Source organism: Acomys minous, assembly GCF_964271855.1.
Source record: "Acomys minous genome assembly, chromosome: 5".
NCBI classification, from domain to species: Eukaryota; Metazoa; Chordata; class Mammalia; order Rodentia; family Muridae; genus Acomys; species Acomys minous.
The window spans coordinates 123,344,561-123,366,150 of record NC_140494.1 but is presented as its reverse complement, the minus strand read 5'-3'; the positions used below and the strand labels follow the sequence as shown (position 1 = coordinate 123,366,150).

Sequence of the window (21,590 nt, the reverse complement as noted above, 5' to 3'; positions counted from 1 at the left end):
GAGAAATAATCAAGTTACAAAACTATACTATGAGCAGGGTGTGGTGGCCCTCTCCTGTAATCCCAGCACTCAGGGGGCAGAGACAGGTGTCTCTCTGAGTTCAAGGCCAGCCTAGTCTATAGAGGGAGTCCCGGACAGCCAGGGCTACACAGAGAAGCCCTGTCTTGAGGGGAAAAATAAAAATAAATGCCTTACTGTGTTCCTCATTTTGAAAAATGAGATATGTGAAAGATATATAGCAAAATATTAACTCTGACCAGCACAGTTGAGATTACAGGTCACTTTTATTTTTATTTATGCTTATTTTTATTTTCTGATTCTTAAATCCCAACACAAACCAGAAAAGTCGGAGGAAGAGATAGACATCACATGGACTTTTGAAGCAGAAAAGAAGGGTAATCCTGAAGATTCTCTGAAAGATGAAGGTGGAGATGCGATCTGTCTCAGCTGTGGCTCCTGAGGAGAAGTGTTAGCAGCAAGGCAGCAATGAGGATGGAGAGGGCGCAGACTGTTGGGACCACAATTTCTGAAACCATGTGCATGTGCCTAAGCAAGGGCTCTGAAACAGACAGAACATTCCACCAGAAGTGAGCTTTGCTTCGAAGCAACAACTAAAGAACATGGACTACGGTAGCTTCTAATTGTTGTTATTTATTGTAAAAGGGAACCAGTAATTCAAACATTATTTTGAAATGGTGCTCTGTAGGCATAGTGCAGAACACTGCATTCACTTGGTGTACACACAGCCTTTGGGAATCCCTGCCATTACACAAGACTTATGTGAGAGCTGGAAATGTCACAGAAAATGTGGGAATGCCTACATTTGGTTCTTTCACTGGTATTTCGTTTAGCCTGCGTATTTTTATACTGGCATTGCATTAATCTTAAAATACTAGTGCCTATATTCCATGGGTTCTCTAGGCTTTGCTGAGGGACATATAAAAGAGTCTTTAGGGCTGGACGTGGTGGTGCACACTTTTAATCCCAGCACTGGGGAGGGAGGCAAAGACAGCCTGGTCTGTAATGCTATTTCCAAAAAAGCCAGAGCTACGCAGAGAAACCCTGTCTCTAAAGGAGAAAATAAAGAAGCCATTGGAAACGTTTCTAGCTTTTGGGGTTTGTTATTCTCTCTAAACTTGTATACATTTAAGAGATGGAGGCGTGTCTGTCTGTATTGCAGTTTCTAGTGGTAAGTCTTAAACTCACTTCTTTGTTGACGCAAAATTCATTTAAAAGTTTAAAGAATTTATTTGATAATTCTTGCATTGTATAATCTTTAAGAGCTAAGTGATTTATGTACACTAACCCAATGGAAGGCCTTCATGCAACCCACTTTGATTTGTCTGCTGAGCACCCTGTGACTGAGGTAAACAGGCATGGCTATGTTCTCATGAAGCTCACAGGCTAGTCAGCAAATCCAGCATTACAGCCCTGTTGCATTTACTTGATTTGGTGGACTATGGTTTACACAGACTACAAAAGTCTATGGCCTGATTATTTAGGAGTGAGGGAGCGTTGCTGCATGACCCTACACTAGCCTGTAAAGAGAGCCCGTTGAGAGGGTTTCTGTATCGCCTGCTTTGATCCCACATTAAAGAATGATATCAAAACAAGAAGTATATTTCTTTTGTTGCTCTTATGCAGAAAAAATGGATTTCAAAAACACTGATGGTATTCTGTATTTTGGATTTTTTTTAGATCCACTGCATAAGATATTAGTCCTTTTATGGTGGGGGTAGACACTTTAATCTGAGCACTGGGGAGGCAGACATAGATGGTTCTCTGAGTTCGAGGCCAGCGTGGTTTACAGAGTAAGTTCGAGGACAATCAGGTAGGCCTACACAGAGAAATTTCTGTCTCAAAACAAACAAACAAACAAACAATACGGGACTGAAGAAGCTGCTGAGCAGTTAAGAGCACTGGCCACTCTTCCAGAGGACCCAGGTTCAAATCCCAGCACCCACAGTGGCAGCTGTCTGTAACTCCAGTTCCAGTGTTCTCACACAGATGCAGAATAAAAGGAAATCATTAAGAAAAACAACAAAGCCAGGCATGGTGGCGCCTGCAAATTAGAGTGCTTGAAATCATTCTTGGGAATGGGGCATGCCTCAGTCGGTAAAACACTTGCCTTGTTTTACCTCTAGAACCTACATAAAAATGATAAAATAGCAAGGTACTTTTTATTCTCCCGAGACAGGTTCTCTGTGTAATAGCCCAGCTCACTTTGTAGACCAGGCTGGCCTTGAACTCACAAAGATTCGCCTGCTTCTGCCAAAGTGCTGGGATTAAAGGTGTGTGCCACCGTGCCCTGCTTGGCAAGGTACTTTTAACCCTAGAGACAGGAAGAGCCCAGAACTTGCTGCCTAAGAAGTCCAGTTAGACTAAATAATGAGCTCCAGGCCAGTGAGAAACTCTGTCTCCAAAGAAGTGGATGAAGCAAAGCGAGTCTAGGACAGCCAAGGCTGTTACACAGAGAAACCCTGTCTTACAAAACAAAACAAGTGCTTAAAGTTGAGTGTAACACCAAGTTGGCCTCTGATTTGCACACAAAGAAAGGCACACATACAGAAGAAAGCTGCCCTCCCCTGTTTCTCTTGTGCTTGCATGCTTTCTCTCATATAACTTTTTTTTTTTTTTTTGGGTAGAGTCTGGCCTAATCTGGTCATAAATTAGATAGATAGATGGATAGATAGATGGATGGATAGATTGATGGATGGATAGATAGATAGATAGAAAGAAAGAGTGAATGCTGTTCAAAGTGAGTCCCGGGCTGTTACACAGAGAAACCCTGTCTCAAGAAAGAAAGAAATTAACATTAAAGATAAAGACATTTTTAGTTATAAATGGTTGAGAATACTGACTTTAGGTAGATCATTTTGAGATTCTAGGTTAAGCCATCATATGTAAATTACATATTTATCAAAGAAAAGAATGTCCTTACCTGTGGCAAGCATCTGGTTGTTGATGGAGCAAGTTTCCAAAGCTTTGAGGCGCCAGCTTTCCACCTAATAAAAACCCACTTTATAACCATAGTTGCCTTGATGTTTTTCTGTGTTTAAAATTGTTTTTAGGATAAATGAGGCAGTTTTCTTTTTACAAAGTTTATATGCATCTTTTGTGTGTGCATGCGTATACTCGTGGAAGTTGGAGGGTAACTTGCAGAAGTCAGTTTTCTCCTAACACTTGGCTCCCAGGGATCAAACTTAGGTCATCAAGCTTGACTGAAAAAGCCTTTACCAGCTTATCAGTCTCCCCAAGACAAACACATTTTTGTTTGTTTTTCTAAGACAGGGTTTCTCTGTAGCCGTGGCTGTCTAGGACTCACTCTGTAAACCAGACTGGTGTCTAACTCTCAGAGATCCACCTGCCTCTCCCTCCCGAGTGCTGGGATTAAAGGCGTGCGCTGCCACCACCCAACAATAAACACATTTTTAGATCTACCCACTGTTTATATTTTACCAATTTTTTTGAGACTACTTCATTGTAACCTATACTGGCCACAAACTGACTACGTAGCTGAAGCTGGCCATAAGCTCCACCCCCAGTTTCAGGTACTGCTTTCTTGTCCTGACAGGGTGAACACCTGAGTGAGGGCACTAGTCACTGCCTTCACAGCTAGACCCACTTGGGTCACTCTGAAGCAATTCTAGCAAGCAAGTCACACTTGCTTTTAATTTATATCATAACTTAGAGTCCATGTTTATAGATACAGTTACAGACAAGGTAGAGCTGATGGGGAATTTGTTTTTGTTTGTCTTGTTTTAGTGTGTGTGTGGTTGTTTTTGTGATGCACCTGTGTATGCCCTTGGAGGCCAGAAGAGGGTGTTGGATATCTTGAAAATAGAGTTGTAGGGAGCTGTGCTGAGACTCGAACAAGAGCAACAAGACTCCCTGTTTAATAGGGTAGAAAAGCTTCAAGTTTATTTCTATTTTCTCTTGCTTTGGAAGCAGTGCATTTGTATGGCTCTGCCACTTGGTGAAAAGATACACTCGTACATTTGATTTACAGAACATTTTACATAATAGGAGGTAGTATTTGTTTATATCAGGGCAACATTTTCAATTCACTGGAATTCCCATCTGATTCATCTTTTTTAGTCTTATTGTTTCAATGTGTTCTGGATGCCAGCAAGACCCCAGAGGGACAGGTAGGGGGAGATAACCTTTGGAACTCAGTGGTAGAAGCCTTGCCTGCCCATATGGTCAGGCCCAGGCTACAGCAACACAACAAACCATTCACATCTCTACTGATTTGCTCTGTCTGGAAGGGACTGGATTTTGAGGTATGCTTACTCCTTCCTAAGTGAGAGGCAGGGAGGCTGTATTCCCAACCTACTTCCTTAAAAGAAAAAGGAGGGTGTGTCTTAATCTTTAGTTCTTGTAAGAACAGAACAAATGTCAGCCGGGCGTGGTGCCACACGCCTTTAATCCTAGCACTCGAGAGGCAGAGGCAGGCAGATCTCTGTGAGTTGAAGGCCAGCCTGGTCTACAAAGTGAGTCTAGGACAGCCAGGGCTGTTACACTGAGAATCCCTGTCTCGGAAAAACCTACAAACAAAAGAGCAGAACAGATGTCATGCCTACCTCTTGTGGGTTTGGAAACCCATTGGCTCTGATGATCTCCGTGTAATACTGAACCGAAGCCTTGGGATAGCGAGGCTTGTTTCTCACATTGAACTCAACATGATAGAATCCATATCTATCTGTATAGCCTTTCTCCCACTCAAACTTATCCAGCAGAGACCAGGAAGTATACCCTTTTATATTCACGCCATCCTTTATAGCTGTGAAGACATGATTCTGTTTGTTGAGAGGCACACACATAGATAGCATTCAGCGGTTGTGTGAGATCTAGAAGCAGGGTTTAGTTGCTGGTAGATGACAGGTTAAATTTGTCCAACATGTGAAGCAAATCTTAGTTGTATCTCACCTTTTAACATTTCATTTATGTATCCTTTGAGGTACTGAATTCTCCACTCATCACAGAATTGAGTGCAGTGTAACTTTTGAGAAGCTCCATTTTCTGTCACATATATGGGAGGATCACCATATTCAGCCTGAAAGTAAGGCAAGAACGGGTACCAAGCATCTGACTTACAGGTGTTCTTCTGGGTCGCATGGCTGTCATTTTCTAATGAAGGGTTGGCTCTTAGTAGGTGTCACACTTAGTAGGTGTCATGTGACATGTTTATTAAGAGATGAGTGTGGGCAGGTGAGTTGATATAGAAGAGTACAGTTCTCAATAAAGGGGTCTTACTCTGGAAAATGCACTCCAGGTCTCAATCTTCCCACAGATTCCCTTTCAAAGCAGAGGGGCTTTCAAAGGACCAGATAGACCTGACAGGAGCAGCCACTTTCTTCAGTAGCATAACCACTGTTTAGTGCTCCAGTAAAAAACATCTCGCCATGTGCTTGTAAGCAACTCTAATTAAACTCAGTGGGTCACACACACAGGGACACAACGACATGAAAGTAGGAAGCAATTTTTTGGGGGGAAGAAGGGAGTTAGGCAGGAGTGGGAGAACAGATAATGAAAGGTAGATGTGAAAATACATCACATACGTGTATGAAAGGATACATTGAAGAATTTAGCCTAAGGGGTTGTAGAGATGGTTGAGAGCATTAGCTCCTTTCCAGAGGACTCAGGTTTAGTTCCCAGTACAGACATGGCAGCTCACAAATCTCTGTAACTATTTCCAGGGGATCTGATCCCCTCTCTAACCTCCAAACACCCTTGTGGCGCACATACCTATTTTCAGGCAAATGCTTAGGGGTGTGTGTGTGTGTATGTGTGTGTGTGTGTAATGTGTGTGTGTAGCCTGAGCCAGTTGTGGTGGTACACACCCTTAATCCCAGCACTTAGGAGGCAGAGGCAGGCCTATCACTGAATTTGAGGCCAGCCTGGCCTACAAAGCGAAGTCAAGGCTACACAGAGAAATCCTGTCTCTAAGCAAACAAACAAACAAACAAAAAACCCAGCAAATTAAATGTCAGATTTTCGAGCTGGACACAGTAGTGCATGCCTGTGATCTCAGCACTCGGGGCCAGTGATAGATGGACCTCTGAGTTCCAGGTTAGCCAAGGCTACACAGAGAAACCCTGTCTCTGCAAGACCTATGCAAGGCCTGTGAGGTGCAGAGGACTAGATTTATTGACTCACTAACTTGGTGGTTGTTTTGAGCTTTTAAAAAAATTATTTTATTTTATTTTGGTGTTTTGAGACAGGGTTTCTCTGTGTAGCCTTGGCTATCCTGGACTGGCATTGTAGACCAGGCTGGCCTGGAACTCACAGCGATCTGCCTGCCTCTGCTGGGATTAAAGGCCATGACGTAGGGCCATCACGCCCGGCTTATTTATTTTTATTTTATGTGCATTGGTGTTTTGCCTGAATGTATGTCTGTATGAAGTTGCTATATCTTGGAGTTACAGACAGTTGTAAGCTTCCATGTGGGTGCTTTGAATTGAACCCAGGGCCTCTAGAAGATCAGTCAGTGCTCTTAACCACTGAGCCATCTCTCCATCCCCCCTTATGAACTGTTTTTGTTTAGGGTAGAGCCTCATGCAGTGCAGACTGGCCTTGAGCTCAGCATGCAGTATGCAGTGGTTAATACTGAGTTCCTGGTCTTCCTGCGGCCCACCTCCCAAGGGCTGGGCTTGTGGTCATGTGCCTCCATACCTACAGTCTTGCCAGCTTTCTTACGTAGTCACCTGAGTGACTGGGAGAAACTAAACTCAGGTCTGAAGGTCTTATTTGGCTTGATGGGATACATACCTGGGCAAAGTTGAGAAGTCTTCTGAATCCCCATGGCACAGAATAGAGCCATGAAGACCCCATTTCTGGCCAGTTGGGATCCACAAGCTCTACTAAGTCACGGTCGGTCTGGTAGCTGGGCCCCTGGTGGGAAGAGTATTTCTGTTGAGTGATGTATCGAGTGGTAAAATGGCCCAGTCCCAGGAAGTCAGATGTGCCTTTAAGGTAGCTCTTCTCATGAAGGGAGAACGTGGGCAGCCTCGATGTCTCCAGGCCTTGCTCTGTGCTCTTTGTTCCTGACAGGAGAGAACATGTGAATTTAAGAGAGTCTTCATTTCTCAGTGTCATCTTGCTTTGTCCCACAGTGCTGCTGCTGGGACTGTAGTGTATAAGCTGGGTCAGTTCTTAGCACCCACATGGCAGCTTACAACTGGCCGTAACTAGTTCTAGGGCTCCAAAACACTCTTCTAACACAGAGAGGCACGAAACACATACATACATGCAGACACTCATACATATAAAATAAAAATAAAATCTTTTTTAAAAAGATTTATTTATTATGTATACAATGTTCTGTCTGCATGTATGCCTGCCCACCCGAAGAGGGCACCAGATCTCATTGTAGATGGTTGTGAGCCACCATGTGGTTGCTGGGAATTGAACTCAGGACCTTTGGAAGAACAGACAGTGCTCTTAACCTCTGAGCCATCTCTTCAGTCCCATAAAATCTTTTTTTAAAAGCTGAGCTTTAAGTTAGGAAATGGTGGCTCATGCCTTTAGTCCCAACACGGGGAAGGCTGAGGTAGGTAGGTCTCTGTAATTTGAGTCCAGCCAGGGCTACACAGAGAAACCCTGACTTAAAAAAAAAACAAAAACAAAACTGGGCTGGAGAGAGGGCTCAGAGGATAAGAGCACTTCCAAAGGTCCTTTGCTCTTCCACAGGTCCTGAGTTCAATTCCCAACAACCACATGGTGGCTTACGACCATCTATAATGAGATCTGGTGCCCTCTTCTGTTGTGTAAGTGTTTATGCAGGCAAAACACTGTGTGTGTGTGTGTGTGTGTGTGTGTGTGTGTGTGTGTGTGTGTGTCTCCACATGAGTACAGTGCCCACAGAGATCAGAAGTGGGTGTTGTCTTCCCTGGAACTGCAGATAACAGGCAGGTTCTGAGCTGCCATATGTGGGTGCTGGGTACTGAACCCTGTTCCTCTGGAATAGCATCAAGTGTTACTAACTGCTGAGCCATCTCCAGCCTCTATTCGAAAAATTTCTAACTGTATATTGCTTACTGTTTGTGGCTAGGAGTGTAGCTCAGTAGTACTTGAGAGGCAGGTATAGGGCCCTCGATTTGGACTCCGGCAGCCAAAGACTGTAGTATGTTCATGGATTACTCAGTGAGTGGCATATGGACAGCTCCTTAGCTACCTGGGGGGAAAGCAGGGTTATATTGTTCCTTCCATTGGAAAACTGGTAATGTGGCTCCTTCTAGAAGGAAACTGGAAGGCCGTTGGGGTAGAGAAAGTCATAGACATGTTCTTATATGGTTGACAGTATAAGCCGTGACAGGCTCTGTGCTGAGCACTTTTGTCCTATACTAGGACTGCAGAGGTATACTTTTCTGTTTTGTTTCTGTTTTTTGAGGCAGAGTTTCTCTATGTAGTCCTGGACTCTTTTTGTAGACCAGGCTGGCTTTGAACTCACAGAGATCTGCTTGCCTCTGCCTCCCAAGTGCTGGGATTACAGGTGTGCACCATCACACCTGGCAGAGGTACACCTTTTAACTGACAAGCTCGAAGCCTCTTTATCTTGTATCTTGCCCATATGTGGAAAAGGTCCTACATTCAGTAACTTCACTGTAAATTGAGCAGCAAAAGGTTGGAAATAACTTTTATGGCCAAGGGGATGGGTAAAAAAAATGGTGGAAAGCTGAGGAGGCAGCAAGCATGATGCCCTGGGTCTGATCCCCAGCATGCCAACACTAACAATAGGAGCTGGAGAGATGGCTTAGCAGCTGAGACTGCTTGCTGCCAGAGGACTCAGGTTCAGTCCCCAGCAACCACATGATGCCCCACAGACATCCGTAACTCATTTTCAGAGGATCCAGTGCCCTCTTCTGGCCTCCATGGATACCGTGTATGCATGTGGTACACAGACATATAGACAGACAAAACACAGCTGAGCATAGTGGTGCATGCCTGCAATCCCAGCACGTGGGAGGCAGAGGCAGGCAGATCTCTGTGAGTTCGAGGCTAGCCTGGTCTACACAGTGAGTCCAGGACAGCCAAGGTTACACAGAGAAATCCTGTCTCGAAAAACCACACAAAACAATAACAAAAAAAGAAAACAACACTTTTACAAATCTAAAACAATAAACTTTCCTAACATCATAATTATTGTTGACTGACCATCAGCACCATGGTGTGTATCTGTTAGAACAAACAAGGCAGCACTTTCTTGTTCCGTGGGAAGATTGCCTACATATATGTTTAAGGACTAAAAGATGCCAGGCTGGGACTGGAGAGGCAGCACGCCTGTAATCCCAGCACTCGGGAGGCAGAGACAGGTGGATCTCTGTGAGTTCAAGCCCAGCCTGGTCTACAAAGCGAGTCCAGGACAGCTGGATACATAAAGAAACAGTCTCAAAAAAACAAAACAAAACAAAACAGATCTAGTCCTACAAAACAAAACAGATCTTGTCCTCCCTTGCTGGGCTTGGTGGTGCACATCTTTAGCCTAGCATTTGAGAGGCAGAAGTAGGTGGCTCTCCATGAGTTGAGGCCAGCCTGGTCTACAAAGGGAGTTCCAAGGCATCTAGGGCTGTTATACAGAGAAACACTGTCTTGAATAACAAAAACATCTTTCTTCCTTCTTGAAGTATCCTAAACACACCCCACTGAGCCATCTCTCTGGCTCTGTTTTTAGTTGTTGGCGGGGCGTATTTGTTTTTTGGTTTGTTTGTTTGTTGTTGTTGTTTTTGGTTTTTTGTTGTTGTTGTTTGTTTGTTTGTTTTTTGAGGCAGGGTTTCTCTGTGTAGCCTTGGCTGTCCTGGACTTGCTTTGTAGACCAGGCTGGCCTCGAACTCACAGCGATCCGCCTGCCTCTGCCTCCAGAGTGCTGGGATTAAAGGCGTGTGCCACCACGTCCGGCTGTGCGTATTTGTTTTTGTTTTTTGTTTTTCTGGTTTTTGGAGACAGGGTTTCTCTGTGTAGCCTTGGCTGTCCTGGACTCATTTTGTAGACCAGGCTGGCCCTGAACTCACAGAGATCTGCCTGCTTCCCAAATGGTGGGATTACATGTGTGCATCTGGCCATTTTAGTTGTTTTTAAATTTTGTTTTCTTTTTGAGGAAAGCACCCTGATTTCTATAGTGGCTGCACCAGATTTTTCGCCCATCAGCAGTGAATGAGGGGTCTCCTTTCCCAAATCCTAGTCAGTGCTTGTTTTCTTTTTCTTTTTTCTTTTTTTAAATTATTTTTATTTTATATGCATTTGCATTGGTGTTTGCCTGAATGTATGTCTGTCCCTGGAACTGGAATTAGACAGTTGTGAACTGCCGTGTGGGTGCTGGGAATTGAACCTGGGTCCTTGGGAAGAACAGTCAGTGCTCTTAACCTCTGATCTCTCTCCAGCCCCAGTGTTTGTTTTCTTGATAGCCATTCTGACTCTCAAAGCTGTTTGAATTTCCTTTTTTTTTTTTTTTATGGCTAAGGATGCTAAGATAAGATAGACACAGATAAGTACCTGCCCACTGTTCTCATTGAAAGAGCAGTGGATTTAGAGTTAAGTATGAGCCAGGCTCGGTGGCACAAACCTATAATTCGGAGGCAGAAGCAGGTAGATAGATCTCTGAGTTCAAGGCCAGCTTGGTCTACAAAGCGAGTCTAGGACAGCCAGGGCTACACAGAGAAACCCTGTCTTGAAAAAAAGAAAAAAAAAAACCAGAGTTAAGTCGACTTTGCTATTCCAGAGCCCCATCCCCACCCATGACTGTGAAGCCACTGTCACAAGGAGCAGGAAGCTCTGGTTGTGCAACTGTCTGCAGCGCAACTGTGGATAACAGTGCACTGTGCCTCTCAAAAGCTAAATGAAGTTTGAGTTTTCATCAAGACGGGTGGTGACAGAGTCAGGTGGGTCTCTGAGTTCGAGGCCAGCCTGGTCTACAGAGTGAGTTCCAGGACAGTCAGTGCTACACAGAGAAACCCTGTCATAAAAAACAAAAACAAAAGAAAGTTTTCGTCATAAAACAATGATAATGTCTTTAACCTGGTATAACATCAATGTACATAATGTACTGAGACGTCACACAGCCCGATAACTAGTTTAAAAGGCTTAGGGGCTAGAGAAGATTTCGGTTGATGAAGTGCTTGCCTTGGATGCCTGAGGACCTGATTTTCAGAACCCATGTTAAAAACAAAGAGCCAAGTGTGGGCTGTTGATATGGCTCAGCAGATGAAGATGTTCTGTGAGCAAACCTGTCGACCTGAGTTCATCCCCTGGATCCCCAAAAGAGTCAAGTCTAGAATTGTCTTCTGACTTCCACACTTGTGCCTTGACACACACAATAATAATATACATACGTGTGTGTGTGTGTGTGTGTGTGTGTGTGTGTGTTTTTAAGCTGAGCATGGTGGTCTGTGCTTGAATCCCAGCCCTGGAAAGGCAGAGTCAGGTGGATTCCCAGAGCTCACTGGCCAATTAGCTTTGTGTACTCTGCAAGCATTCACCCCAGTAGGAGACAAGGTGGATGACCACTGAGGACCAACTAAGGAGATTGTTCTCTGGCTCCCACACACATATGCGTACATGTGTGCATGTACATATACCTGCACACATTTGAACACACATGCAAAAATAAGTTAAAAACAAAAACATGACTTGGCTCACCAATATGGTCCTTCATGACCTGGGGGTAGTCACCAGCATAAATAGGGTTGGCAAACCAGCCGAGGCAGAACTGTAGGTATCTCTCAGCAGCCTCAATATCATTGGGATTGTTGCTGTCCACAGGTTCACCCCAGTCACAGTTCAGTGAAATCCCCACTAGGCCTTAAAGGAAGGACATCAGGGTAGAGAGAGGCAGGATGTGGCTCCTCTGGGTCTGTGTGAGCCAAGGGTCCCAGCTTACCGTGCTGTTTGCTGCGCCATGTGTTGTTGTAAGAATGCCAAGCTTGGGCGTGTGCCTGAAAAAAGGGAATTCATGAATGCCCCTGGCTCATCCGTTCCCGTGCCTCCTGCCAGCCTGTCTTCTTTCCTTCCTCCATCCATTTCTTCTTTTCTTTTGGTTGTTTACTTATGGGGGAGGGGGCAAGTGCTCAGAGGACAACTTTCTCCCCTTCCACTATACCAGGTTTGAACTCAAGTTGTCAGTCTCAGCAGCAAGCATCTATCTGCTTGCCAGGCCGACTTGCTGGCTGGGAGTGGCCTTTCTTGCCTTCCTCACTAGAGCCCCAGCATCGACCTTCCTGTGTTCTTGAATCCAGTCTCAAACACCACAGAATCCCTCCCTCTGCTTCCACAGACATTTGCTTCCTTTATACTGTGGAGGAAGCATAGTCCAAATGCGGTGAAGCCACTTTTGCAAGCTCACTGCTGCTGCTACCCCACAGGGACCGAATGAGTGTTCTACCAACTGAACTGCCCATCATGTACTGTCTCTAAATTGTTCCTGTAGATCCCTAGAAAGGCGACCGTGCTTCTGAGGGTTTAGTGGAAGTGTGAGTTCATGAGGCCCCTTCAGGACCTTTGGAAGCAAGCTCTGAGAGCAGGGCCCAGCAACCTGTACAGTTCGTTTCTGTTTTGTTTTGAGGCATGGAACCTTGACTATCCTCACCTGCTAGGCAACAGATGCTGGGATTACAGGCATGTTATCACTGAGCCCAGCTGCATCCTATGTTTAAAAATGTCTCCACTTGTTTCTGACATTTGCTAAAGTTTGAGCTCATTCATGTGAAAACCGGAATATTTCAGGCTGCAATAGTTTCAAGTGTTGCATTCTTTTTATGCTCTGTGCTTGTGTGTGTGTGTGTGTGTGTGTGTGTGTGTGTGTGTGTGTGTACACTCTTACACACGTATGCAGGTGCACATGCATGTATATGTGAAGGCCAGAGGTCATTCTTGGATGTTGGTCTCTCACTGGGACCCAGATAACACTTCCCCCAGTGGGCAGGATTCTGGCCAGCAAGCTCCAAGAATCCTCCTCGTCTCAGCCTCCAAGGTGCTGGGATTACAAGCATCCTTCACCACACCCACTGTCCTGGCCAGCTTTCCTTCCATCTTGACCCAAGCTAGAGTTATCTGAGAGCAGGGAACCTCAATTGGGAACATGTGTGCATACTATCTGGTTTAGGCAAGCCTGTGGGGCATTGTCTTAATTAGTGATAGATGGGGAGGGGCCCAGCCAGTTTTGGGTGGGATCACTCCTGGGCTGGTTGTTCTGGGTTCTATAAGAAAGCAGGCTGAGCAAGCCATGGGGAACAAGTTGGTAAGCAGCACCCCTCCATGGCCTCTGCATCAGCTCCCGCCTCCAGATTCCTGCGGTTTGAGTTCCTGCCCTCACTGCTTATGATGATGAGTTGTTATATGTATGTACATACATATATGTATATACGTGTGTACGTGTACATATATACACATGCATATATGTACATATATGTGCATATGTATATATACATGTATATGTATATATGTGTGTGTATATGTATATACATGTGTGTGTGTGTGACCTCTGAGTGAAATAAACCCTCTCCTTCCTAAGTTGCTTTCGTCATGGAGTTTTATCACAGTAGTAGTGTGATGCTTTGAGAAAGAATGCCGCCTGCCCCACCCCCACTCCGCATAGGCTCATATTTGAGTGCTTGGTCACCAGGGAGTGGACCTCTGATGGGATTAGAATGGCATGGCCTTGTTGGAGGAAGTGTGTCACCAGAGTGGGCTTGAGCTTTCAAAAGCCCATGCCAGGCCCGGGCTCTAGCTTCTCCCTCTCCCTCTTCCTCCCTCTCTTTGTCTCCTCTCTCCCCTCTTCCCGCTTCCTCCCTTCTCTCTTTCCCCTCCCCTCTCCCTTGCCTCTCTCCCCTGTCCCCTCTTTCCCTCTCTCCTCTCTGCTTGTGGATCCAGGGTGTCAAGATGTAGCTGTCAACTACTTCTCCAGCGCCATGCCTGCTGCCATGTTCCCCGCCATGATGTTAATGGCCTAAACCTGTAAAACTTTAAGTAAGCCCCCAGTTAATGCTTTCCATTAAGAGTTGCTGTGGTCGGGGGCTGGAGAGATGGCTCAGTGGTTAAGAGCACTGCCTGCTCTTCCAAAGGACCCAGGGTCAATTCCCAGCACCCACATGGCGGCTCACAACTGTCTGTAACTCCAAGAGCTGACAGCCTCACACCAATGCACATAAATTAAAATTAAATAAAATATTTTTTTAAAAAAGGAGTTGCTGTGGTCATGGTCTCTTCACGTCAATAGAACAGTGACTCAGACAAATAGCAATCCTAAGATACCCAGCTTTTTTGTTTGTTTTGTTTTGTTTTTCGAAACAGGGTTTCTCTGTGTAGCCTTGGCTGTCCTGTCTTTGTAGACCAGTCTGGCCTTGAACTCACAGCAGTCCGCCTGCCTCTGCCTTCCGGGTGCTGGGATTATGGGCATGCACCACCACGCCTGGCTGACACTCAGCTTTTTTTTACCTAGGTTGTAGGGATTAAACTCAGGTCTTCATGCTTGCATGGCAAACACTGCAGACTGGGCTCTCTTTCCTGTTTCTATGCTTACTGTTTTGCAAGCTAGGGCAGAGAATAAGAGACAAAGACAGGGAGGTAGAGAATGAGGGAGAGCGGGCCTGGTGGTGCACGCCTTTGATTTGATACCAGCGCTAGGGAGGCAGAGGCAGGCGGATCGCTTTGAGTTCGAGTCCAGCCTGGTCTACAAAGCGAGTCCAGGACAACCAGGGCTACACAGAGAAACCCTGTCTCCAAAATAAATAAAATCTGAAGAAAATTTTATAGTAAGGAAAATATGAGAGTCTTTTCCCTGACATGAGCTCAGGTTACTGTGTCACCAGTAGTCTATCCAAGAGTCCACCAGGCTTTGTACTCCCAGCATCACGCCCTGTGTGCTCCACTCAGGTCTTGTAAGCAACCCACTGTCTCTCCCCTTCCTCAGCTTTCAGTGCATGCTAAGCACCATCTCTGTCTCCTTCCCTTCCACAGCCGGATAGTCAGCTGGCTGCCCAGAAGACTTGCACTGTACTCATCAGAGACCAACCCCAACATATCTTAAGCTGGAAAAGGACGTGTTTGCCTTTCTTTTTTTAATGAAGATTATTTATTTATTTATTTATTTATTTATTTATTTATTACATACCCAGTGCTCTGCCTGCTTGTACCCTTGCACACCAGAAGAGGGCACCAGATCTCATTATAGATGGTTGTGATCCACCATGTGGTTGCTGAGAATTGAACTCAGGACCTCTGGAGGAGCAGAGGGTGCTCTTAACCGCCGAGCCATCTCTCCAGCCCCTGGCTTGCTTTCTAGATGCTTTTCTACCTCCTTATGAAACCCTAGGTCACGACCAGTGACTACTCTGACTCCTTCCTGCTGCTCTTCACAACCTCTGGTTTCTTCCTTCTCTATGTTTTGAGGACTTTGGTCCTTATCCACCGTCACATCTCCCCTCCCGTCCCCTCTCCTGGCAGAGTTAATTCCACCGTGCGTGGTGTCGCCCGCCTTTACTCCCAGCACTAGGGAGGCTGAGGCAGTCAGATCGCTGTGAATTCAAGGCCAGCCTGGTCTACAAAATGAGTCCAGGGCAGCCATGGCTACAAAGAGAAACACTATCTCTGAGGAGGGGGGAGTTCATAGCTACACATGACAAGTTTCCAAATGTCTACCCGTATCCTCTTGGTAAAATCAGAAGCAGCAGCTGCTGTAGTACCTCTACCATAGTGCAGTGACAGTGAGGTGATAGGATTTGTCCCCTACATATCCTCAGTCCATGGGCCCACGGCACATACTGATGTGGTAGAGGATCAGTGTGACCCTTGGTGCAATGGCTCCACGTGGAGCCCGACCTTCACCCCAGAAGGACGTGGCTTACCTTAATTATATGATGTGCAGCCATGTACAGGCCAGTGCCCTGAAGCCTCAGGCCTGGTGCGTGGAGGCCGGTCTCATAGCCTTTTTCTACCATTGTCTGCAGAGACAGCATTGGGGAATCTCAGGATCACAAGAGACAGCAGAGGACATCCCTGTCTCCCCCATCTGAAAAGGAGCCCCTACTTACCCGAGGATCACTAAATGTGAGCCAGTGCTTCACTCGGTCCCCAAAGACCTCAAAACACAGGTCGGCATAGTCCCTGAAGTATCGGGTCATACTCACATTCTGCCACCCACCGTATGTGACCTGGAGCATCTGTCAACAGGAAGAGAAGCCAGGGCCCTGGGGGAGACTTTGGAGTAGATTGGCGAAGTGTCTGGCTAAAGCACAGGTACGAAAATGGCAATGAAGATGCAGGGCGGGCACAGAGCCCCTGTGGCAAGGCGGCGCATCCTTTAAGGCGCACACTGGAGGGGGCAGAGGAAGCTGGAAAAGCCTGCTTAGGAAGAAGCTGACAGAATGGGTATTTAAGATGTAAACCATGCATAGGGCACACGCCTCTCATCCTAGCACTCCGGAGGTAGAAACAGGACGGTCCAAAGTTTGGGGTACTCCTCAGCTTGAGGGTCTGCCTGGCTGGGTGCTGGGTGAGATGTGAGACTGGGGAGTTATCGAGAAGAACCTGACACTGGTAGGAGAGCCCCACTGAGGATCTGGAGGGTCTTGCTGAAATCAGGGCCCTCCCTGGGGCCTCAGCTGTTGGTGTGAGCTAATGAAACCTCCAGCGCTGAAGCCAGCCGTGCACAGGGCGAGCCATCCATCTGTCGTCGTTACTTAGTGCCATTCTAGAAGAGATGCTCCCTAGACAGGTTAGTGGAAGCTGCAAGCCTGCCGTGTCCTCTGCCCTGGCTCATAAGCCTTTAAAAGCTCACCACCCCAGTTTCCAGTCCCCAGTAATGCTCTACACAAGTCCCTCCCACCTCCTCCTCTTACCCTTCCCTGCACGGAGCACGCTTCACCCTCACTCCCACTCCTCCATAAAATTCTGGACCTGGCACCATCTGGCACAAGTCACAGGCAGCCATACCCTTGGCTTGGCTGTGACCTCTGTGGGGCCCAGGCAAAGGAAGGAAAACAGCCTGAAGGTTGACAGGATTTTTTATGAAGTGTTCTGGGACATGGCTGGGCATGATGCTCATGGATGAGGGCAAGTGGTATTTTCTCAAACAAAGGAAAGAAAGGTTGAACAAAAGCTGTGGAAAAACTGTCACCAAACTCGAGTCCAAAGGTGTTCCTTGGTAGGCTTCTTCAGCTCAGTGGTAGAATACTAGCCTAGCAGGCACAAGGTCCTGAGTTCAGTACCCAGCAGCAAACACACACACACACACACAATTTTTTTTTTTTTTTGCTTTTTGATTAATTTTTCCTTATGCCAAATGTTGTGGAAAACACTACCTGCATACTTTTCATTTACTACAAGCAGCATGAATAGGATCCTGCACCTTATAAAATGACACAACTAGCTCATTCCTTTTGCCCTTGTGGGTACACAGCGCCCTCTAGAGGACATAGTATTCAAAACATCATCTTGGAAGTGCAGACCACTCCACTTCACTCACTGTTTGGGTACATTGATCTTGGTCTCCAAAGCTGAGAAAAGTGAATAATGCTTTTGTTTGGTTGTTTTGGGGGTTGTTTTTTGTTTGTTTGTTTGTTTGAGACAGGGTTTCTCTGTTTAGACTTGGATGTCCTGGAACTCTATCTGTAGACCAGGCTGGCCTTGAACTCATATAGATCCACCTACCTCTGCCTCTGAAATGCTGGGATTAAAGGCGTGCACCACCACCACCTGGCTCTGATGATGTTTTTAACTTCACCAGTCTGTGGCATTATGTCACAACAGCACAAATAAGCTAAGACAGCCAGGCCCTCCTTACATGTTTCTGTCCAAAGCCAGACCCAGGCTCTACCCCCTTTCTTGGTCACCTTAGGTCCTCACACCAGGCTTCCTCTGCTGACCCAAGCTCCTCTAAATCCACGTGGCCCTCACCTGTGGCAGATCCCAGTGGTGCAAGGTCACAATGGGAGTGATGTTATTCTTTAGCAGGGCGTCAATGAAATCGCTATAGAACTGGACTCCTCTCTTGTTCACCTGTTCAGCTGTAAGTGAAACAGAACTTGCCCTTTCCTCTGGGGTGTGGCATTCTTGGGTCTCATGGCCTTCTGTAGGCCAAAGCACCCACAGCCCAGGGTTTCTCCCGAGCCATAGAAGAATGCTGTTGGTATGCCAGTTACCCACTGATCCTTGCAGAGCCCAGGGAGGGGCAGTTGTAACTCACCCCTGACTCCTGTGGGCAGAAGCCTTGGCCAAGACAGGGAAAATCTGTAGTGGGTGACCTGTAGCTCCTTCAGCAGAGCAATGTCCTCCTGTAGAGAAGGGTGGGGGAGCAGGGCTGGGCCACCTGGGCTGTGAGGGAAGGGCAGACAAGTCTTGGGGACCTCAAGGATCATTTGTATCTGCAGTTCCAAGCGGTGTCCTCTGTAAGGGCTTGTACTGAGCTCCTTCTGAGGCGAGCTGCCCCATGCCCTCCTGCAGGCTCTGGGGCCAAGTCACTGGCCTGTTGGCCCCTGATTGCTTGGACTGATTGTGCTGGTCCATCTCATTTTCCTTCTTTCTGCGTCCTGGCACTCGCAGCCCCAGCCTCCACTCTCCCACCCACTTTGGTGACGATGGGTACACGGTGTTTAGCAGAACATCAGATTGACATTCTCAGTGAGATGTCCCCATACTTTGCTCCCCACCTCTCCGGCAGGGTGGCAGTGCACACAGGCCCCTTCACTCACCTGAACTTTATAGTAGCTGTCACAGGCTGCGTCTGCTGTGTCATCCCCTAGCACCTGCCCCTTCCTACCATGTGTGAAGGCATCCCAGATGCTGGGCCCTTTTCCATCCTGGTCCCATGCACCTTCTGTCTGGTAGGCAGAACTGCCCACGCCCCAGGAGAAGCCTGTAGAGAGAGACCCCACACCAGGCCCTGGGCCACCCCAGCTTCATTGGAAACCCTAACTGTGCTTCCCAGGCTCAGGGCACCCACCCCACAGCCTACCCCCGCAGGAGGAGGCAGGGAGAGGGAAGATACAGTAAGTAAAAGCATTTTGTGCAGAGTTACAGCTCCAAATAGCATCTGTTGTATGTAAATGTTAATGACTTGTTTTAGAAATTTTTTTTCCCATTCTTTATCAGTTTGTGTGTTGGCTAGAGGGTTGTGGGGTAAGGTTGGTGAGTGCAGGTGTCTGGAGAGGCCAGAAGCAAGCCTGGATGGGTCCCTTGAAGCTGGAAATGCAGGCAGTTCTAAGTCACTAGGTGGATGTGGATGCTGGGAACTGAACCCCGTACAAGACCGGTGAGCACTTTCAACTGATGAGCCCCCTGTCGAGCCCTAATTCTATTAACTCTCAAACTCTCTCTGGGTTGGGGATGTAGCTCAGTACCAAAGTGCTTGCCTAGCGTGGACAAAGCTGTAAGTTGGATTCCCAGCAGTGTACAGACACACTGATGGACAGAGACCCTGTCACCCAACACACACACACACACACACACACACACACACACACACACACACACACACCCCTATGTACCAGGAATTTTTTCTTTAGAACATCCACATGGAGGTGTTTCCCATCCTACTGGACAGGAAACAAAGCCCCTAATTCCTCAGCAAGTCAGTCAAGGTAGGGAGGCCATCAGAGACCCAACAAATGGAGAGACAGACAGACAGTCCGAGGACAGAACAGTGGAGGAATGGGCGTACCAGGTGGAAAGGTTCCATAGTAGAAGGATGTCTCTTCCTGAGATCCTCTCGCGGCAGCCCCTAACCTGGGCACCAGCAGGATCCACGCAAGGATGATGGCCCACATTGGCTTCATGACACCCCACCTTCCTCCATGCCTACGAGCCCCTGTTAGAGCTCAGGGACATAGGCCAGGAGGGGAGGACACCGGCCTACAGCAGCGGCGTGGGGAACCCTGTGTTAAACAATAGGCAGAAGCTAGCCTAATGGGCCAAGCTTCAAGCCAGCTCCTGTTCTGATCACGGTGTGATAGGATGGTGTGGTCTCATCTAATGGGGAACCTACCTCTGCCTCAGAAGGTTCCAGTCTTTTGGGGGAGCCCTCAGCCTCCTACCTCCCTACTGTGTAGCCTGTATGCAATGCTGTCTGTATCTAAGGCCCTCTGCTCTTAGCTGTCAGCAAGACTTCTTCCCACTGGGACCCCCTGTCTATGAGCCACCAGCTTACCCAAGATGGTCCTCAGCCCTTCACACCCTAGGTCCACTGTTGTCAGCCACAGCTGAATGACTCCTGGGCTCTGCACTCCCCGCCCCCAGCAGAGCCCACAGGCATGGAAGCCTCTAGTTGGGGGTGTGGTCTGTGGCCTGACCCCAACAAAGAGTTTCAGTAATCCTACAGAGAGGGCAGAGGCCAGAGTGCTGAGCTGGCCAGAAGGGACTGAGTCAGCAGTAGCCTGGGCACTGGGCCCGGGGCATCCAGCTGGCTCCCTCCCAGGGGAGAAAGGCAGCCTGGGAGGAGGTGACCTCGTCCTCCCAGCTCCCTCTGGGTCTCACATGCAACCTTCAGCACAGTCCTGGGCATGCTGAGGTGGGGTGCGAACTTGGGACCAACCTGTTTTGAGGATGTTTCAATTTACCCTTGTTTGTTTGTTTGTTTTTCTTTTCTTTTCTTTTTCAAGACAGGGTTCCTCTATGAAGCCTTGGATGTCCTGGACTTGATTTGTAGACCAGGCTGGCCTCAAACTCACAGAGATCCTCCTGCCTTTGCCTCCCGAGTGCTGGGGTTACAGGCATGCGCCACCACGCCCAGCCCTGTTAGTTTACCCTTCTTGCTGCCACAGAAAATCTCTCAAGAAGTGATGTTGGGTTTTCCACTTAACCCTCCTCTCCTCAGACACCTTATCTTTTCCTCAGCTCGCTCATTCTGCCATTGATGTCTGTGCAAACAGTGGGCCCAGGCTTCTGCCACTTGCTTCCATCTCAAGGCAGCTTTCCTAGCAATTAGCCTCTATCAGAAAAACCTCTCTTTAGCAGGGCGTGTTGGTACACGCTTGTAATCCTAGCATTCCCAGCACTTGGGAGGTAGGGGCAGGTGGATCTCTGTGAGTTCGAGGCCAAAGCAAGTCCAGGACAGCCAAGGGTATACAGACAAACCCTGTCTAAAAAAAAAAAAGAAAAGAAAAAAAGAAAGAAAGAAAGAAAAGAAAAAGAAAAGAAAGAAAAGAAAAGAAAAGAAAAAAAAGAAAAGCCTTCCTCTAACATCTCCTCACTCCACTGAGCCGGAAGCCATCTTGCCGCCATTGCACGGTCTCTCTCAGCCTGCAGGCCTCTTTGTTCTTGGCTTGTTTCTAACCAATCTCCAAGCATTCCCCGGCCACCACCACCCCGTTCAGGAAGTCCCAACATGTGCCCTGCTGCAACCATCCAGCCCCGCAATTCCATGTCATCTGTGAATTTGTCCTCTCTTCCTTTCAGAGCCCCACAGGGACACAGATTTGCTGCCCCTTCACTCAGGATCCCTATAGCTAGTACGGTGAGCAGTCAATAGTGTAGAACAAAACGTTTGCAATTACTAACAGCTAACATTAGTCAGGCTCAGGGATGCATGCCCGTAATCCCAGCACTCTGGGAGGCAGACGCAGGTGGATCTCTGCCAGTTCAAGGTCAGCCTGGTCTACAGTGTG

General features: G+C 47.2%; 2 protein-coding genes across 7 annotated transcripts in view; one reads left to right on the top strand and one right to left on the bottom strand.

Moving 5' to 3' along the window:
- The window catches only part of ZWILCH (zwilch kinetochore protein), a 40,427-nt gene extending 39,946 nt beyond the window's left edge, over positions 1 to 481 (top strand). The window contains exon 19 of the mRNA XM_084783885.1: positions 342 to 481. The gene's annotated coding sequence lies outside the window, so the exon portion shown is untranslated. The remainder of the gene's footprint in view (positions 1 to 341) is intronic.
- On the bottom strand, positions 283 to 20,270 carry LCTL (lactase like). 6 transcript variants are annotated; one of them, XM_084783886.1, is made up of 14 exons: positions 20,135 to 20,270; positions 19,649 to 19,862; positions 18,681 to 18,844; positions 18,176 to 18,263; positions 17,887 to 17,996; positions 16,023 to 16,151; positions 15,837 to 15,932; positions 11,876 to 11,930; positions 11,635 to 11,796; positions 6,772 to 7,046; positions 4,930 to 5,056; positions 4,584 to 4,783; positions 2,942 to 3,005; positions 283 to 559 (listed from the first exon to the last, which is right to left on the bottom strand). In XM_084783886.1, exons 2-14 carry the CDS (start codon positions 19,761 to 19,763, stop codon positions 444 to 446), a joined length of 1,701 nt encoding a protein of 566 aa, XP_084640012.1. In that variant the 5' UTR covers positions 19,764 to 19,862; positions 20,135 to 20,270; the 3' UTR covers positions 283 to 443. The 6 variants fall into 6 exon arrangements, with proteins under 6 accessions (XP_084640012.1, XP_084640013.1, XP_084640014.1 ...); XM_084783887.1 differs by lacking the exon at positions 20,135 to 20,270 and adding an exon at positions 19,973 to 20,099; XM_084783888.1 differs by lacking the exon at positions 2,942 to 3,005.
- Positions 20,271 to 21,590: the final 1,320 nt, after the last annotated feature.